At 33.6% G+C, this 19,568-nt stretch overlaps 1 protein-coding gene across 1 annotated transcript in view; it reads left to right on the top strand.

Annotated features, from left to right (window-relative positions):
* The window catches only part of PSME4 (proteasome activator subunit 4), a 101,017-nt gene that overhangs the window by 59,803 nt on the left and 21,646 nt on the right, over positions 1-19,568 (top strand). The window contains exons 21-32 of the mRNA XM_044663332.1: positions 5,411-5,466; positions 6,360-6,416; positions 7,095-7,150; positions 7,236-7,334; positions 9,917-9,979; positions 10,121-10,216; positions 11,918-12,049; positions 16,384-16,593; positions 16,942-17,078; positions 17,719-17,772; positions 18,241-18,370; positions 19,188-19,269. Of these exons, the coding sequence (XP_044519267.1) occupies positions 5,411-5,466; positions 6,360-6,416; positions 7,095-7,150; positions 7,236-7,334; positions 9,917-9,979; positions 10,121-10,216; positions 11,918-12,049; positions 16,384-16,593; positions 16,942-17,078; positions 17,719-17,772; positions 18,241-18,370; positions 19,188-19,269 (1,172 nt within the window). The remainder of the gene's footprint in view (positions 1-5,410; positions 5,467-6,359; positions 6,417-7,094; positions 7,151-7,235; positions 7,335-9,916; positions 9,980-10,120; positions 10,217-11,917; positions 12,050-16,383; positions 16,594-16,941; positions 17,079-17,718; positions 17,773-18,240; positions 18,371-19,187; positions 19,270-19,568) is intronic.

The following is a 19,568-nucleotide window of genomic DNA, read 5'->3' as shown; positions in this document are numbered from 1 at the left end:
TAGAAATATAAGGTTACTATGATAGATATCTTAACTACTAATTGAGTTCAGTTGTCTCCTGTTTCGAAGGGCATGTAAAACATTGGGCCCAAGGGACTGTGAAGAGCCAATATGTCCCAACTACAAAATTTTAACTTCCAACAAAATAACAGATTGTGCAACTTGCCTGTCAAAATAAGAGAGTTAAGAACATGTTTCTTAATTTAGAATTAAAACTTTGGTTCTTAGACCCCCAAATAATAAGTGATATTAGGTAGCCCAGGTATTCTCTTAACTCTGTTTGCCATTATAAAAGCTAGACTAGGCACCTCTCCAAATCTTAAGAGAAAGTGTTCTTATCTTGTATACAGTCTTCATTAGTTACCTAAGGATGTTCCTTTGAAACTATAACCCACTCTAACAGACCTAACCACTTTTAGGGGATATGAAAAACAGGGTTACTCAAGGTAGAGGAGTCCTCATTTTTCTAGTATTGCTTTATTATCCTTGGTATCCTTTTTCCTCTGCTAGAAATGTTATAAAAGCATTCTTAAGAACTCTGCTCTTGCTATCTTTTCACTCAAGACATCTGATACTTAAGGTCTAGAACAAGACCATTTCTTTTATATGTGAAAGGATGTGATGTTATGCAATGAGGGGCAGGGCTAGCTAACCTCTCTTGGCACCTCCAGGAAACTACCCAGCTCTGCTGGGGGAGCTGCACACAGAAAAGGAAACAGTTACTACTCCACGGTGAGTAACCCTGTTTTCTCCTTTTTTTCACCTTCCAACTGTTTTCTTTGATTTTTAAAATTTTGTATGTCAACCATGGAAATAATTATTATGGCCCATAATCTGCTCTTAAACTTAGCAGCATGTAAGAATTTTTTTAATTTTTATGTGGAAACAAAATGTACACATGATAGAATAGACCCAGCATTTCATTTGTGTTCACATACTGTTAACTAGGATTGTAGTTGATGATAATAGATAGAATTAGCCTAATTGTATTTTGTAAAAGGCTAGTAGTAGTTAATCTGGAAAATAAAATATCCTAGTAATTCCTCGTGACTTTATTTTAATACTGTAAAAGTTTATTTTTAGTCTCCTCAAGGTAAACAAAATTATTTTATGCCAATTCAGTTATAGTTCTATGTATGCGACTTCATCTAGGCTCTAATAATTTGCATGTATATTTTGTTTTTGAGTCATTTTCCCTCTCCTTCCTGTTTTCCCCTCACCAAAAGTTTTATTCTCTTGAAGGTAATGGTTCTAAAGAAAATTGCCACCTAGTGGCAAAAAGTCTTAAAAATGAAAGCATGCAAGATCTAATACAGACAAGCTTGGTGGCCAAGCATTGCTAAATAAATATGTAGTGGTAATCTTCTCAAAATTGTTAAAGTGACTATTATTCCTATTTTCTATATGGAGGTTTCTTTTTCATTATATCTTTTGATGGCAGTCTCTTGACATCAAACATGTTAGATAAGATAAGCCTTTTGAGCCCACATTTGTATTATTCAGAATAATTATAGTAGATGTTCAAGATACAAACCTACTTTTCAGTTCAATTCTAGACAGGCCATGTCTCTAAAGAGAAAATTCTTTAAAAGGAAACTCTCTTTCTCTCTGTCTCTCTCTGTCTCTGTCTCTCTCTCAACAAACATAATATTTTAAAAGATGATACCATGTTAGTCTATTTTAAAAAGGCTTCTTTTTGTTTTAGTAAACAAGCTTTTGCCACACACAAAAAAATATTAAGACTGATATTTTAGCAGATTGAAAGAAGCTCAGATAATAAGAAAATTTAGAGTGGCAGATAAGAGAAATTGAACTTGGAATTATAGATGAGAACTTATTTTAAAATATTGAAACATGCTAAAACAATAGCACACTGACTTCATATAAGTAAATCTTAAAAGTAGATCTATTTACTATAATTTTATGCAATATGTAACAACTTTTCTACTGATTGAAAACACCCCACCTCTTCCTTGTTATGGAAATAGTATATAGTTGGACCCTGGAACTTCAGTAGGTATTTTGAAGATAAGAAGAAAGCTAACACAGGTGGGTGTCTCTCAGTTGCAAAGCTTGGAAAACTCGGCTACTTCACTGGATCCACCACTCTCCCAACCTTTCCCCAAATTAGATGCTTCTATTTCTGTGGCAGATAAAATACAAGTTCTTTTGGGCAAGTGAACTCTGAGTATAAACCTCCAGGATACAGAGGAGGATTGCCCTTGAAGGAATCTGCTTCCCTTATGCTACTGTACTAGCAGTGGCTACACCTGGCATAGGCTTTTCCTGCTGGAGTGCTGGTCAGCAGAAAAGCTGTTGCTATTACTTGTGCTGCTTTTGGGGAAATGAGCAAGGTTTTTATTGTATCTATGGTACTAAGAACACAATGACAGGCCTACCTTAGGTTTCACATACAAGCAGCAGCAGTCTATACAGGGTATTTCAAAAGTCTTAGTGCTGGTTCAATCTAGAAGTTTAAAACAATATTGAGACTTTTGGGATACCTATGTATGGATAACTGCAGCATAGGGATACAAAAATGTATTGTATGGCCAATGGTTCAAAAAGGATAGGTTTGTGAAGTTTTGCTTATTTACAGGCAAGTGACAGAGTTCTGTAAGTGAGCTGTCGGTTTTGGCTTTTTTTTTTGTTTTTTTTTTTGTTTTTCATTCTAGCCCAGTTGTGAGTAATAATCATAAAATTCAAGTAGGGAGGGATGTAATTGAGGGACCTCTTAAGTAAAACAAAAGTATGAAAAGAAGTCAGAGGTAGATAAGAATAGAACATACTAAAATAGGAATGGTCCTAGATAGGTAAAGCCAGCTGTCTTCTCATTTAAAATCTTTATCTTGATTTAAAAGTTGTATTTGATATATAATTTTTATGGCGACTATTATCTAACTTTGTTCTAAAGGCTACTTTAGTTTTTATGTTTTAAGGATTTAAGTTGTAATTGGTTTGTTTAGTAAGGTTAGAAATTTTATTGTTTAATTTTTTGAAAAATCCCTTCCTAACTGGTATTTTAAGGGAGTTGAAAGCTAAAATTAGGGATTCTGAAATTGTATGTAGATGAAAGCCATAAAAATGGAAAATATTAATTTTAAATATTGATGTATTTTTTAAAAGAATGTGTGCTTAAATATCAGAACTGTATTATAATGATATTTAATGAAGTATTTATGTTGGAAAAATTCATTACAATGAGAATTTGGACCCATTATAGTAAAAAATGTTCACCTACCTCCCCATTTTGATCCCCAAAGTAATAATGCTTTACTCTTGATATACAATATTTGCTGCTATGAATAACAAGTTCTTTTTTTCTAGTCTTTGTAATAATCATGCATTATGATGAAAAAATAATGCCTGTTTACTGGTAAGTGGCAGAGTAGGAATTTGAACTAAGATCTGTTTTCTGCACTATGACAGCATTGTCTTTAGCAGAAGGTAGCTTGCCTTTGGTTTGAAGGGGGTAAATACATTGATTGGGGTATGTATTTCACTAAATTAGAAAACCTCTACTGTCAAGGGACATAAAACAAAAAGGGAAAAGAATTTAAAAATTCTCACAGAAAATAATACAGGAATTCAACATAGCACTTAATTTTTATTTTGTCAAACATATTCACTATACTTTGTGTTAATGCCCTTTTTAAAATGTATATCATTTAGTGGGGGGCTATGTATGGTTTGCATATAATTTCTGGAGAAATTTTGACCTAACAAAAATTACTTATTAGTTAAGTTAAGCTGGTAATAAACTTGTCTTTTGTATAGTAAACACTCAAATGACAAAGTTGAATTTCTGAGCTTTGCGAATGAGAGTAGCCTACATTGTGTGGAGTGATTAAATTTTGTCAGTCCTTTTTTTTTTTTTTAATTCCCTTGCCTTCAGTCTGAGAATTGATACCAAGTATTTGTTCCAAAGCAAAAGAATGGTAAGGGCTAGGCTATTGGGGTTAAGTGACTTGCCTAAGGTCACATAGCTAGGAAATATCTGAAGCCAGCTTTGAATCCAGGATCTCTGTCTACAAGTCTGGCTCTATCCATTGAACCACCTAGCTGTCCCTATTCAAAACTCTTAAAGTTTAATTTAAAAGTGAGTTTTTTAAAACAAGAAAGATTCTATGCCCTAAAATTTTATAAGTTTTGAAAAAACCAGTATGTTGAAGACAGAAAAAAATTGCTCCACTACTGTATTTTATGAATTTGTTTCTCCTTAAAGTGTTAAGATTTCTCAGACAGCTAAATTAGGAAGAGAATATGGTTGATCAATACATTTTAAGTGATCATAAATATTTAAGTAAAATTCTAAAATCTTTAACTATGTCAAACTCAGATTGATGAACTATCCTGTCTTACTATCACTTTTAGTTGTTTTCTATCTACAATATTAATATATGTTGGGTGTACAAACATGTCCTGGCAAAAAAAATTTCCCTTTCCTCCTTACAGTATTTTATACAGTTCATATATGAAGACCATGCATTTTTATTCTTTTTGAACTAGGTGTGCTTATCCCCAATATGCACGTGGTATTTTTAACTGTTCTTTAATGTCTTATTATGGCATTTCTGTCTAAACTTTCTCTTAAAAGACATTTCCCATTTTTTACTATAGCATTAGGAAAAAATGGATTACAGAGATTCTGAAACAAAATGTTGAAATAAAAATCATATTTTGGATTGTTTATCTTTTACTTAAGGTATTACTCATTAATGTAAAATCTGTTCTTGTATGTGTGAATAAGGATATTAACTTAAAAGCTAAAGAAACATTCAGATCAGCTGAACTGAGGTGTCAATACTTTTTGAAATGAGGTGTCAATACTTTTTGAAAATATATTTGGAATTTTTAAAATTTAGAACCCCTAATATTTTTATGGGTGAATTTGTGTTTTGACAAATTGAAGAATTTAGGCTTCAGAATACGAATATAGATATATTATAATGTAACAGAAAGATCAGAGTTACCTAAAAATGCAACTTGTTTTCTACTCTTCAAAAAGCTTTGCATTATAAATATTTAGTTTTACTTTCCATTATTGTGTGATTGAGAGCAGAAGAAATTTTACTAGTTTGATATTTAGGTAATATGTGTGGTAGCAATTTTAAAATTTATTATTTTTTCAATAATATTGAAATACGTTTAATTTGAAGTTGAATTTTCTTTTGTTATTAAATTTAAATTAGCTTTCCTTATTTAAGGACAATTATAACAATTACTATGAATCATCAGAAGGATCAGGTAAAAAACCCTGTTCATTAGGAAGTATCAAAGACACTTAATTTATGCTTTTCTGAATAGTTTTATCTTTGTTTTACTAGAACTGTTATAGCCACAAAAATCCTTTACATAATCTTTTCCTATAGGCATTATTTCTAAAAAATATCTCTTTGTTTTTATTCAGGGTGCCAAGTATGGTATCTTTGGAAGAAACCAAACTGTACACTGGTCTTGACTATGGTAAGCAAATATTAGTTAATTATGAGAACTTGTTCTAGCATGTAGCTATTGTGAAAGAGGGGATATAAGTCTACATTGAAATCATAGCTGTGATTGATCATGGCATGTTTCTGTGGGCATTTAAAATTCACAATACTTTTGCTGAGCCCACATTTCTTTTTTCTGGAAGAATCAGAGGAGGGACACGAATAAGAAAAGCCAATATAAACTTTCTGGAGTAAAGGTTCTGAAATCTGGAAAGAGAATAAAATATATCTATGCTCAGATAATTGAATATAAGAAATGAGAGCATAAAACAAACGAATAGGTAAAAGAAGCATTTCTTCAGTAGTTAAAAAAATAGCAATGAAGAAAACCTCAGACATGACAATATGGCAGTATATTCTTAAATCTGGCTGTGTTCACACATTACTCATGTTTAATAACAGCATCCTTTTTGTTAAACTACAAATATAACATCAATAAATGGCATTAAATCTATCCAAATTAATGAAATTTTGCCTCCTTTCCAGACCATTTCAATTAATACTGGAATTTTAGTTAGCTCATTAGAAAATATTCTTAGCTTTATTATTCATGGTCTTTCCACCTAATTTCTGAAGCATGAAAAATTGTTTGCAAAAGCTTTAAACATTCCTTCCCCCACCTCAGATTTATCTCTTGGAGACTGTCAGTGCATTCTGGTTAACTAGATTTTAGAAGTTCTTTTAGATTGTATATTTTAATTGTTAGCTACTAATTATTCAGAAGAATAGCAAAAAAAAAAAAAATGGAAATACTTTGAAACTATGCCCAACTTAAAAAAATAGTTCCTTCAGACTTTGAACTATTAACTATTCTAGGTAGGAGAATATTGAAAGCTTCTAAAATATCTTCTCTGTTTTTGTTTATAGATCTTTCTAAAGAAAACCACCGAGAAACAATTGCTAGGGTCATAAGGAAACTCCTCCGTAAGTACTTTCGTGTTTTCTATACTTTGACAGGTTTTAGTAAGTGTTCACTATTTTCTTTGATTCATCTAAGATTGTTTTGAAATTCTTTCCGCCAATACTGGTTGGTACTTTCTTTTCAACATTTAACTATAGAGTGTTGCCTGGGACACTGAGAAGTTAAAGAGATTGCCCAGGTACATGGTAGTCAAATGGAAAACTTAAATCTAGGACTTCTTGACTTGAAATGCTTGTTCTTTATCCATTGCACTGTACTGCTTCTTGTTTATATGGTTTATTGAAATAAATGTGCTTGCAGTGAAAGTTAAGGAGCTAGGATTCCCACCATGTGGGAAATTTCTAATGCTGGAAAGTCTGTCACCAATATGGGAAATTGGGAATACCCCTAGCCACCTCCTCCTTCAAAGATAATCTTGACTATGACTTAGTTGCCAAATCCTAAAGAGAAATACCTAAGGTACATAGAAGTTAAGAGAATTATTAGGATCACTCACCTAATTAATATAAGAAACAGGATTTGAGCCCACACCTTCCTGAATTCTAGCCTAGCACTTTATTTACTATGCTATATTGCCTCTTTTCAAGATTGATTAAATGATGTTGAGAATGCAAATGACAGTGGATCTAATGCTAACATGATATTAAGTTTTAACCCAAACTCTTACACTCTAATCATAGATCATATACTTGATAACTCTGAAGATGATACCAAGTCATTGTTTCTTATCATAAAGGTACAGTTGCCATTTGATAGATTCAGAATTTGATGCATAATCAATCTTGGCTTGTTGGTAAAATTTATAAATTGTTTAACTACAGATCATAGGGGACCTCTTGCAATTTCAAGGCTCTCACAAGCATGAGTTTGACTCTCGGTGGAAGAGTTTTAACCTAGTGAAGAAATCAATGGAGAATCGGGTCAGTATTTTCACAATTAAATCATAAATACTTTATTTTAAGAAGGAAAAGATTTCTAAATGCTTAGTAGCCACATAATTTGGAAGCTACTCTATACAGGAGCATCCTATTTAGGGGAGTAGATTTTCTGTGAACTTGAAAATTAAGTATATTCTTGATATGTAATATCAGAGTGGTATTGGAAAGAAAATACATAATTTTATTTCAGATCTGTAACAAAAATCCATGGTGTTTACTTGGAAAGATTTTTTTTTTTAATTTTATTTTTAATGTCATGCAAAACACTTTCATATTGGTCATTGTAAGAACACACTCATAATATAACAAAACCCCCAAAATAAAACCATAAATACATTGATGTGAAAGATGACTCCAATAGTTCTTTTTCTGGATGTGGATAGCATTCTGCCCCCTAAGTCTTTCAGGGTTGTCCCAAATCATTGCATTGCTTAGAATAGCCAAGTTTTCACAAATAATCATCATACAATGTTGCTGGTTATTGTATGCAGTGTCCTTTAGGAAGACTTTCTGGTCTTTGATCTCACAGAAAAAACTAAATGAAGTTAGAAAAATGGTTCAAAGATGCTTGCATCTTTAGTCTAACAAACCAGCACACTCTTATTACTCATATACTGCAAGACTTACTAGAAAACCACTAGAATATAATATTCAGATACTGTATAATTTATAAAAATAAAATAGAGTATTAAAAGATAAAATCAATGAAAGGCAAATCCTAAGGGTTTGACCCAGGAATACACCATGTAATTTTGATTGTCACATTTGAGAAAGGAACACAGAATTATTGTATATAAAGAATACTTTTACGGTAAAGAGATATTTCTCTTAAATTGGAGTGCGAATTTCATATATTTTATTCAGAGTGGAACTTTCCCACATCTCATCTGCTGTGGCTTTTACTTTAATCTTGACATTCACTGCTTACCTATTTGTGTTATCTAGGGAGTAGTTTGTACATTGTTTTTGGCATTCATTAGTAGTAGGGTTGGGAATACAAATAGCTATCTATATTATAACCTTTTTTTAAAAAAAATGTTCCTTCCTTTTTAGTTCAGCATTGTGTAAGGGAACTTTTATGATGGGATTCCAAATGAACCATGGCAATATTGGATATGAAACACAATACTATTTTTCTGTAATTACTGAGACCAAAACTAGATAATGCAGCAGTAGATGTGTCATTATTAGTACCCAGGAACCTGGCAATCAATGCTAATGCTTCTCCCTGCAGCCTTAATATCTTAAAATCTTAGTAGCGGGCTCTAATAGTTAGAAGTATGTGAGCCTTATATGAGACTATATATAAAATATATTTTATATGTATATACATGTATTCATGTGTAGGTACTTTGTATATATGCGTATATTATATATAAAACAAATTTATAATATACAAGTTGTGTGTGTATGTGTATATACAATATTCTTAGAGTATTATACACATACACATGTGCATATATTCATATAATAAGTACATAAATAAATGTAAATACACACATTGTTGTGAACTGGAGAGATAGAGCACTGATTATCATGGTCTTTTTACATTTTGATGAACTAACTATACAGAAATTTATTTCAAAATGCCTGTTATTCTTCCACGTTGTCTTAATACTGACTAAAAACTTTTTTATTACCTTCAAACAAATTTAAAGGTTAGTTTTACTCTGGAAATAAAAGTATATTCTGGTGCAATTTCTTTTGGCAAGGGAGAAGATTGATAAGCAATGAGTCATGTGGACTTAGAATTTAGTAATTCTTTTTAGGACCCGGAAAGATTTTTATGTCTATAATAACCTAATCACCTTGGCTGAAGAGAAGTGGCTTATTTTGGATTTGTCATATGCTTTTGCACTCAGATATTAGGCAGAATAAAAAGCAACAATAACAGTTGTCATTAATGACTTTTTAATAATTATCAAGTTGTATAGTTGTTGAACAGAGACAGCTAAGTAAAGCAAAGTAATGAAATGGATTCCATGAGTACAGATTAAAAATGTCGAAAAGTGAAAGTCTGAAGGAAAATGTTAGAAACCTATAAAATCAATTCAGTTCCATAGACTAAAGTATGAATTCACTAAATTTTAGAGCACTGTAGGATATTTGTTGTAGAAGCCTAGTTGTAAGCAAAATCATTAAGCTTATATTTTTAGAAAAGATAAATAGATTCAAAGGACAATTTAGATAGATTAATGAATGGTAGCTATGTTATAGACAACTGTGGGGAGTTAAGATTCTTAAGCTGTCCATTCTTTGAATTTTGAATTTGCCTTAATAGAAAGCAAATATTTTGCTTTCCCTGGGAAGATCCTCTTGTGGCCCTGCCAGAGATCAAATAATTAATTAGTTAGATGGATTACTTTGTGTAACGGTATTTCTTATATGATAGAACTGGAACAACCAGAGTTCTAGCTCTTTGTATGTAAAGAATATACTAATGATTATAGATTGTGGTCATCTGGTTTACTGCTATTTGCTGTGGCTTAAAAAATGCAAGAAAATGATACATTATATACGGGTCACTTGGGAGAATAATGTTTTTGATAATTCTTGTTTTCTAGCTCCAAGGGAAAAAACAGCATATCAGAGCATTGCTAATTGATAGAGTAATGTTGCAGCATGAGGTAATATTTTTTCTTTTATTTATTTCTAATCAGTCTTGTTAGATAAGTAATCATAAGTTCCTAATAAATTACAGTCCTATTCCACAAATTAGCCAATATAAAATTTAAAACCTTTTTGTTTTGTTTCTCTCTGCTATTTAGCTGAGAACACTAACTGTTGAAGGCTGTGAATACAAAAAAATACACCAAGATATGATTAGAGACCTTCTTCGTTTGTGTACAAGTTCATATGGCCAGGTACAAATTTTTAACATGTTCAGATATTGCTATACTAATATTGCCATTCAGTACTTCATCATAGCTTATAAGTGTGACCCTAGGTCTTGAAGCCCATTCTAGAAGAGCATAACCAAACAGCAGACCCTATTAAACTAAGACATGGGCCAGGTCATAAGACTGTGTGTCATCATAGGAACAGCCAGGCTTTTCAGAGACTAGCTACCAACTAGGTCACTGATTCACAATCATTATTTATTTTTTTATTTTGGCTGGGGCAACTGCCACGTTGTTGAAGTGTCATTATATTCTACATTGTTGGAGGGGAGTACAAAATCATGAATCCTTCAAGGATGAAAGTGAACAAATTGAAGTTAAACCTGTTATTCTGAACTCTTGAGTTAGCCCACATTGTATGATCATGAGTACAGATGTGCTTAAATTCTTAGGAACTCACTTATGCTAAAATTATGAACTTACAAAGTAAAGAATCAATTTAGGAAATGCTAGCCATGATTTTCCTCTTCCTTGATACATTATCTCATAACTCAGTGCTTAGGCTAACATCAAACTGCCTAAAAACTTGAACTCATTAATCTTCCTGGCACTTGGATTTCAACAGCATTTCCTGCTACTCCCTTCAACCACAGTAGTTAAGCACAATGACGACAAATGGGAAGTGTGGCATAAAGGAAAAATAGTAGACTCAGGGTCAATTCTTGTTCTATATTAATCAGCCATGTAAAGTTAGGTATGCTATTTATTTGTGACCCTTATTTTACCTGTTTAAAAAGGAGGGTGGGGGGAAGAATCTGTACTAGATAACAAGATTCCTTTAGATCAGTGGTTCCCAAACTTTTTTGGCCTACAGTCCCCTTTCCAGAAAATATATTACTTAGCGCCCCTGGAAATTAATTTTTTTTTAAACCCATACCTTCTATCTTGGAATCAATACTACGTATTGGTTCCAAGGCAGAAGAGTGGTAAGGGCTAGGCAATGGGGGTCAAGTGACTTGCCCAGGGTCACACAGCTGGGAAGTGTCTGAGGCCAGATTTGAACCTAGGACCTCTCGTCTCTAGGCCTGGCTCTCAATCCACTGAACTACCCAGCTGCCTCCTGGAAATAATTTTTTTTTAAAATTTTAATAGCAATTAATAGGAAAGATAAATGCACCTGTTGCCATCACCGCCCCCCTGGATCGCTGCAGCACCCCCCCCAGGGAGTGGTGGCACCCACTTAGGGAATCACTGCTTTAGTCTGTAACAGTAAATTATTTTTATACAAATTACTTTTATATGAATCTATCTTCATATCTACTAATGTGAATAAACAAGATTTCACTTGATATGAAAATTCATTGTTAAAAATGTAATAGTTAATTAAGCCAATATAATCTGGAGAATATTTCCAATAGAAATATCACATTTTAGACTTGAAAAGGGCCCCAACTTCCCCCTGTGATAACTAAGAAAAATGAAGCTCAAAGGGGTTAAATAGTATTAATCAGCATTTTAATGACGGGGGCATCTCAGGGAGTTGGGAAGAATGCTTAAAGTTTTGCAGTTTCTTTTGCATTATATTAACTGAAGCTTATATGCTTAATGACCTCTCTGTCAGTTATAGAGATAATTCTATTTACCCTCCAGATAAGACCTATTCTTTGGCTTATTTTTAACAACCATGTTGATAATGTGTTTTGTTGATATCGTTCTTTTCCCTAGGTCAGGAATAAAGCTCAGCAAACATTTTTCACAGCTCTGGGAACATATACATTTTGCTGCAGAGATATTATTCCCTTGGTTTTAGAGTTCTTGCGGCCAGACAGACAAGATGTCACTCAACAACAATTCAAAGTAGGGTCTTCCTTCTTTCTCTTTCTTTCTTTTTCTGGAATTGCATTTTATTTATCCATGAAAATTTGGAGAAACAAAGAATTCAGTGCCCCAGGATTGTGTATCCCAGCAGAAAGTTTTTCTTTGTGTTTGTTACTCTTAAGTATACTTAAGCCATGGTTCTCAGAATTTGTGCATCTACATGGGGAGACCTTTAATTTTAAATTAATTTTTTATTAAATGCTTAGAGTAAAAATTTTTTAATGATTTTTGCAGTTTTGACTACTACCTAATGGAACCAAATAACAGAGGATTGTAGATTTTTGCTTCTATTTCAAAATCAGTTGTGTTTCCAATTAAGTATTAATAATTTCTTTTGAAAATAATGTAATTGCTGTCAAAAAGCTACATAATTATAATGAATATTAGATATTATAGTTGACTTTGTAAGATTATTACTTTTTTTTAATCAGTAATGTATAATACTCTCTTTTTTTAAAAAATACTTTTTAATTTTTAGAAAAGTTATCATGGTAACATGATTCATGTTCTTACTTTCCCCTTCACCCCCCGACCTCCACCCCCAACCCCAACCCCATAGCCAATGCACATTTCTCCTGGTTTTAACATGTGTCATCAATCAAGACTTATTTCCAAATTGTTAATAGTTGCATTGGTGTGATCTACATTCCCCAATCATGTCCGCCTCAACCCACGTGTTCAAGTAGTTGCTTTTCTTCTGTGTTTCCTCTCCTGTAGTTCTTCCTCTGAATGTGGGTAGCGTTCTTTTCCATAAGTCCCTCAGAATTGTCCTGGGTCATTGCATTACTGCTAGTACAGAAGTCCATTACATTCTATTTTTACCACAATGTATCCGTCTCTATGTACAATATTCTTTTGGCTCTGCTCCTTTCGCTCTGCATCAATTCCTGAAGGTCTTTCCAGTTCACATGGAATTCCTCCAGTTTATTATTCCTTTCAGCGCAATAATATTCCATCACCAGCATATACCACAGTTTGTTCAGCCATTCTCCAATACAAAGGCATACCCTTGTTTTCCAGTTTTTTTGCCACTACAAAAATTGCAGTTATATTTTCATACAAGTCTATTTATCTATGATCTCTTTGGGGTACAGTCCCAACAATGGTATGGCTGGATCAAAGGGCAGGCAATCTTTTATAGCCCTTTGAGTGTAGTTCCAAATTGCCATCCAGAATGGTTGGATCATTTCACAACTCTACCAGCAATGCATTAATGTCCCAATTTGGCCACATCCCCTCCAACATTCATTACTCTCCTAGTTGTTTTGATTTGCATTTCTTTAATTATTAGAGATTTAGAGCACTTTCTCATGTGCTTATTGATAGTTTTGATTTCTTTATCTGAAAATTGCCTATTCATGTCTCTTGCCCATTTATCAATTGGGGAATGGCTTGATTTTTTATACAATTGATTTAACGCCTTATATATTTCAGTAATTAAACCCCTGACAGAGTTTTTTGTTATAAAGATTTTTTCCCAATTTGTTGTTTCCCTTCTGGTTTTGGTTGCATTGTTTTTGTTTGTGCAAAAGCTTTTTAATTTAGTATAATCAATCATCCCATTCACATTCAGAGTTATAATTATCAGTTGTGTATTCCACAACATTTTGGCATCCTCTCTTAGGTCTATCCTTTCTTCTTAGGCTATTTCCTTTTAAACCAGTGATTTGTTTTAAACCAGTAACCCTTGTCCCCTCCTTTGATTTACTACCCATTCTACCCCCTCCCTTGTTGTTCCCTTCTTTTTATTTTTAAGGCCTAAAGAATTCCCTCTCCCTTCTCCTCCCCTCCCTTTTTTTTTTTACCTCCTCACTCCTCTGTTCCCCTTGGTTTATCCCTTCTGACTTTCTCAGTAGGGTTAGATAGAGTTCTATATGTCAATGGATATAGCTACTCTTCCCTCTCAGGGTTAATTACACTGAGACTAAGGTTTACATATTACCTTTTAATGCTTTCTTGTTCTTCTTATAATAGTATTCATCCCCTCCCCTTCCTAATCCCTCTTTGTGTGTAAATAGAATATCCTATTTTTCTTATTCATTCAAGTTTCTCTTGGTGTCCTCTACTATTCACCCCCCTCTTTCCCACCCACCCCCTTATTATCTTAGACCATTTAGTACTCCACCCTCTCTCTGAATAATTCTTCTAATTACTATAATAGTGGACACTATAATAGTGAGTAGAGTTCACTACAGAGAATTACACATAACATTTCTCCATATAGGAATACAAATAATTAGAGCTTATTGAAGCCCTTAAAGAGGCAAATTTAAAAATAAAGAGTTTTCTTTCTTTCCCCTCTGTTTCTTATTTACCTTTTCATGTTTCTCTTGGTTTTTGTGCTTGGATATTGAACTTTCCATTCAGTCCTGGTTTTTTCTGTGCAAATACTTGGAAATCTTTTATCTTGTTGAATGCCCATATCATATTCCAAGCCTTGCGGTCTTGTAGTGTGGAGGCTGCCAGATCCTGTGTGATCCTGATTGGTGCTCCTTGATATGTGAATTGTCTCTGGCTTCTTGTAAAATATTTTTCTTTTACTTGGAAGCCCTTGAATTTAGCTATTATATTCTTGGGGGTTGTCTTTTCAGGGTTAAGTGTAGAGGGTGATCTGTGGATCCTTTCAATGTCTATATTGCCCTCTTGTAGAACTTCAGGGAAATTTTGCTGAATAGTTTTCTTTATAGTATGGAGTCCAAATTTCTATTAATTTCTGCTTTTTCAGGAAGACCAATGATTCTCAGATTATCTCTTCTAGACCTGTTTTCTTGATTTGTCAATTTCTCAGTGAGACATTTCATGTTTCCTTCTATTTTTATCAGTCTTTTGACTTTACTTTATTTGTTCTTGTTGTCTTGAGGGATCATTGGCTTCTATTTGCCCAATTCTTGTCTTTAGAGACTGGTTTTCTGCTATAGTCTTTTGATTTTCCTTTTCAATTTGGTCTATCCTGTTTTCCAGCTATTTGATTTTGGTCTCCAATTTGCTTATCAATTCTTTTGATTTGGGGGCATCTTTTTCTAATTGCCCAATTCTAGCCTTTAGAGACTGGTTTTCGGCTATAATCTTTTGGTTTTCCTTTTGAATCTGGTCTGTTTGGTTCTTCAAGGCTTCCAGCTGATCATTTCTGGTCTTCAATTTGCTTATCAGTTAATTTGATTTCTGAGCCTCACTTTCTAATTGAGAAATTGTGCCTTTTAAACTGTTATTTTCTTGCCAGTTTTCTACCATCTTTCTCATAATCTCAGATTTGAACTCTTCAATAGCTTGTGACCATTTTTCATCTTGGGGGGGGAAGGTTTGGATATGACTACTTGTTTGTTCTCCTGCTGTTTGCTCTGTTGTCTGGATTTTTTCTGTGTAAAAGATGTCAATTGTTAAGGATTTCTTCTTGATCTTTCTCTTCTGAGGTTCTTGTTTCTGGCTTGCCATTATTAGCCCAGCGCCCTCTCAGCTTTATCCTCACGCCCAGGGTCTGTCTGCGCTCTTTGGGCTCCTGAGGTCTCAGGTCTAGTTGTTCTCAGGGTCAAGCCTCCTGGTGGTCCCCTTGCTTGTTCCTCTGCCCGAAGCTCCTTTAATAGTCTCAGGGCGCTGCTTTCACAGTAGTGCACCCCTCTGCACTGGGTCTCCACGTCTGCAGCTGTAACCACCCCTGGGCTCAGGGTCCGCGTGTTCTTTAACCTCTTGGGGTCTTAAGTCTTGCTGCTCTCAGCAGGACCTGGTGATGCCAGGTAGCTGCCAATGACTTAATGGGTGCCCCAAACTTGCTCCAAGCCTTTTGCGCTGGCTTTCGCACTGTAGGTGGTGTGTGTGTGGGGGGTGGTTGCTCAGCTCTCATTTTAGTAGGAGCTGTTTCACCCCTTTATAGCTTGGAAATGCCCCAATTCCACGTACCTTCAATGCTGCGCCCTGTTGTGGGGTCCCTTTGTTCGTCTGGATTTGTTTTTATGTCTTCTTGAGGGGGTCCTGTATGTGTGGGTTAGGAGAGGTTAAGTAACTGCTTCTACTGTGCTGCCACCTTAACCTGGAAGTCCAATAGCTCTCTCTTAATGTAAAGCCTAGATATAACCTATAGAAATAGCAACTGCTGGAGTATCAAACAAAATTGACTAAACTCTTTTAGATATAGCATATATTGTCAGTGAACTGGCCAAGGATAATTCTTTTCCTTAGGGGATAAGCCATACTTTACAGGGAGAGGGAGGGAGGGAAGGAGGAAGGAAGGAAAGGAAAGGAAGGAGAGAGAGAAATTATTATAGTCATATTATTACAGTCTAAAAGATTTCTATTTGTATATATTTTTGTTTCTCTAGGGTGCCTTGTATTGCCTACTTGGAAACCATAGTGGAGTGTGCCTAGCAAATCTTCATGACTGGGATTGTATTGTACAGACATGGCCAGCAATTGTTTCTTCAGGGCTAAGCAAAGCAATGTCCCTAGAAAAGCCATCAATTGTCAGACTGTTTGATGATCTTGCAGAAAAGATTCATAGACAATATGAAACAATTGGACTGGATTTCACAGTAAGCAAAATCATTTTTATTTACAATGGTTGTCTTGAGCTCAACTGTAGCCCAGGTTAGTTATGTTACAAATTAACTCCTTTGTATAATTTGGCATTAGAGACCATGGATTTAAATCTTGATTAAACTCTATCTGCCATGTGATACATAACCCACCTAACCTTATTCTCTGGGCCTTGGTTTTCCTTTTCTGCAAAAGGAAGCAATTGGATTAAAAAAATCATGCAATAAAATCTGGTCTGATCACCCTCATTTTATAGATGAGAAAACTACTTAAGCCCAGGGAAGTTAGCTGAGTTAAAGTCTTTTTCAATCCTAAGTGCTATAATAATTTTTTCTTTTAAAAAGGTTCCACAGGCATGTGTTGCAATAGGTGTCTTAATTCAGCAGTCAAAATATCCCTCTGCCAATCAACCACTGCTTAGCTCAGAAGAAATTCAGTTAGGAATTAAACGACAGCAAGAAAAGAATGCTGAGGCCTTACAGTAAGTGATTTAAGTTACTCTAGATAGTATACTCTGAACATATTGCTTAAATTCATGTATGATAACTTTTTTATGTGATCTTCACAGCTTAAACTTGTGACAGAATCTACTATGTCTTTTTTTCTTCGTTTAATTTTTCTTGGATTTTAGTTGACACTATTTAGAAAACTATTTCTACTGCATTATTCTCCATATATATATCTTTGAAAACTCAGAATCAAAGGATTTGGAATGCAAATCTTACCTTTCCTATCTATAAGGTACTAATTGCTTAAATTCTATAGTGGTAGATTTATCATTGTTTCATGATCACAAAAGTCCTTCAGTTAGAATACTAAAAGTTATTTAAACGAAAACTTTCCTACTCAGTTTTTCAATTGCTAAATTAATGGAAACAATATTCATAAACCAATGTGTTTTTTTAAAGATTTCATTAAAAAATTAAAGTTTCATATTATAGATTGATATGCTTCCCTGAAAATTCTAAGCATGTGCCCAGTGAAAGAAAACATTTGTGTATTTGTTATGTTCATTTAATTGAACCTAATCCATGGCTAGTTAATCTATGTGATTTGATGGTTAGTTTTATTATATTATGTTATATTTAAATACAAATTTAATGGCGTGCTAATTCTTTTAGGAACTACGAAAACTTGGTACATACTTTATTAGACTGTGTGGATCAAAGAAATCTGTAAGTGTTCTTTTGCATTTAATTTTGTATCTTTCTTTTGATGCCAGACATTTGACTTAAATGTTCCAAGCTTCATTTAAGTTGCATGCAAAATTATCTGTTTCATAATTAGCAGCCTTTATGGCAGTTGACATCATGAAACTTGGGGATTTGTCTTATCCTCAGTTGAATGTTTTTCTCTTTGATTTGGCAATACTTTAATGGAAACTGTGTATATTGGATAGCAAAAGATGGAAAGAATTGTAAATCTGATTAAATATCAGGGCCACTTTAGATGGGGTCAGGAATGGGAAGAGAGGAAAGAAGAAGATATGGAAGAAAAATTGAATACTAGTTACTAATTTTTAGTGAGGTATTTGTAGTATTTGTCATCAGTAGGTTCTGGGCTAGTTGGTTTTATGGCACATTATTACAAAGGAAAAGGTATTGTTAATTATAAGTAATGATTTTTATTATATTTTCTTTAAGCCCCTGGAAATTTGAACATATAGGTATTGGCTTTCTGTCTCTACTCTTGAGAGATGACCGAGTTCTGCCTCTTCGTGCCATAAAATTCTTTGTTCAGAGTCTCAACCATGATGCAATTGTGGTTCGTAAGGTAGGCACTTTTTTTTTCAGATAAAAACTTAAGCTTTAAGATTTTACTTAACTAAAACTTGAATATTTCCCTATTATAGAAGGAGTAGAATTTAGGAACATCTCAAAGGATCATACTGCATCAATTGATGCATCGCTTTTTTTTTTAAAATTTGTAAAGGCAAAGAAAATATATTAGCATGAAAATTTTTTTTCAAAGTAAAATTATTATCTGCTTATTATTTTTAAAGTGTATTTATACAGAAAAGAGAAATTAGTAGTAGAATTATATATTTAAAGCAAATTTTGAGTCAAGTGATTGTCTGATTTTCAATTGTCCATTTTTCCTTTTGATTTCTTTGGCTATTTTTTTGGCAAAGATCAGTTTAAGGATTCTATAACTCTTTGAGGTTGTAGTTTAGGTGTCCTGGCTTTTTAGTGTAAATGTCAAGGGAATATATCAGAGCGAATAAATTTATCCCAATCTATATGTAGCCCACATTCTGGTTTTCCTGTTTATTGGTTGAATCTGAAATGTTTTCTTCTTTTCTTCATTGTGAAGGAAATATAACTAAACTGAACCAGTCATTTGTACTTCCAAGGCAAAATTCCTCCATTCTTCTTTGAACTGATTGAGACAGATTACGGTGGGAATGGCCCATGCCAAAGTCTTGGATGGAGTTGCACGCTAAAGCCATTCCAACTGAACATGTAGAGTTTGAGGGATTTCCTTGTTCTCAAAAAGAAAGAGAATCTGGCCTCTGCTGATAGCATGGTATGCAAATACTTAACATGGTTTTAAAAAATTAATGAAATCAACTTAAAGATTTCTTTTCTAGATGGCTATCTCAGCAGTTGCTGGCATTCTCAAGCAGCTGAAGAGAACACACAAAAAGCTTTCCATCTGCCCATATGAAATCAGTAAGTGCCACCTACGATAATTTAGCTCCTCTTTGATGTTTTAAAATGTTTTCACTTAAGAAATTTTCTCAGAGTTGGTTCACTGAATCCGTAGATTAACTTTTCTTCAATGATAAAAATATTCAACTTTTTAGTTTTTAACTGGTGTTTATTTCCTTGTTTTAAATTAATAAAACACATTGCGAACACTCTTAAATTTGCTTTCCAAAATAATTCAGTGATAAAAAGCATTCCTTAAAGAGAATTAAAAATTTATTTACATTTATACATTAAATATGAGTGCATACCCTTTGTGCATG

Source organism: Gracilinanus agilis, chromosome 2, assembly GCF_016433145.1.
Source record: "Gracilinanus agilis isolate LMUSP501 chromosome 2, AgileGrace, whole genome shotgun sequence".
NCBI lineage: Eukaryota > Metazoa > Chordata > Mammalia > Didelphimorphia > Didelphidae > Gracilinanus > Gracilinanus agilis.
Note: the sequence above shows the minus strand (reverse complement) of the source record. Positions and strands in the feature narration are given on the sequence as shown.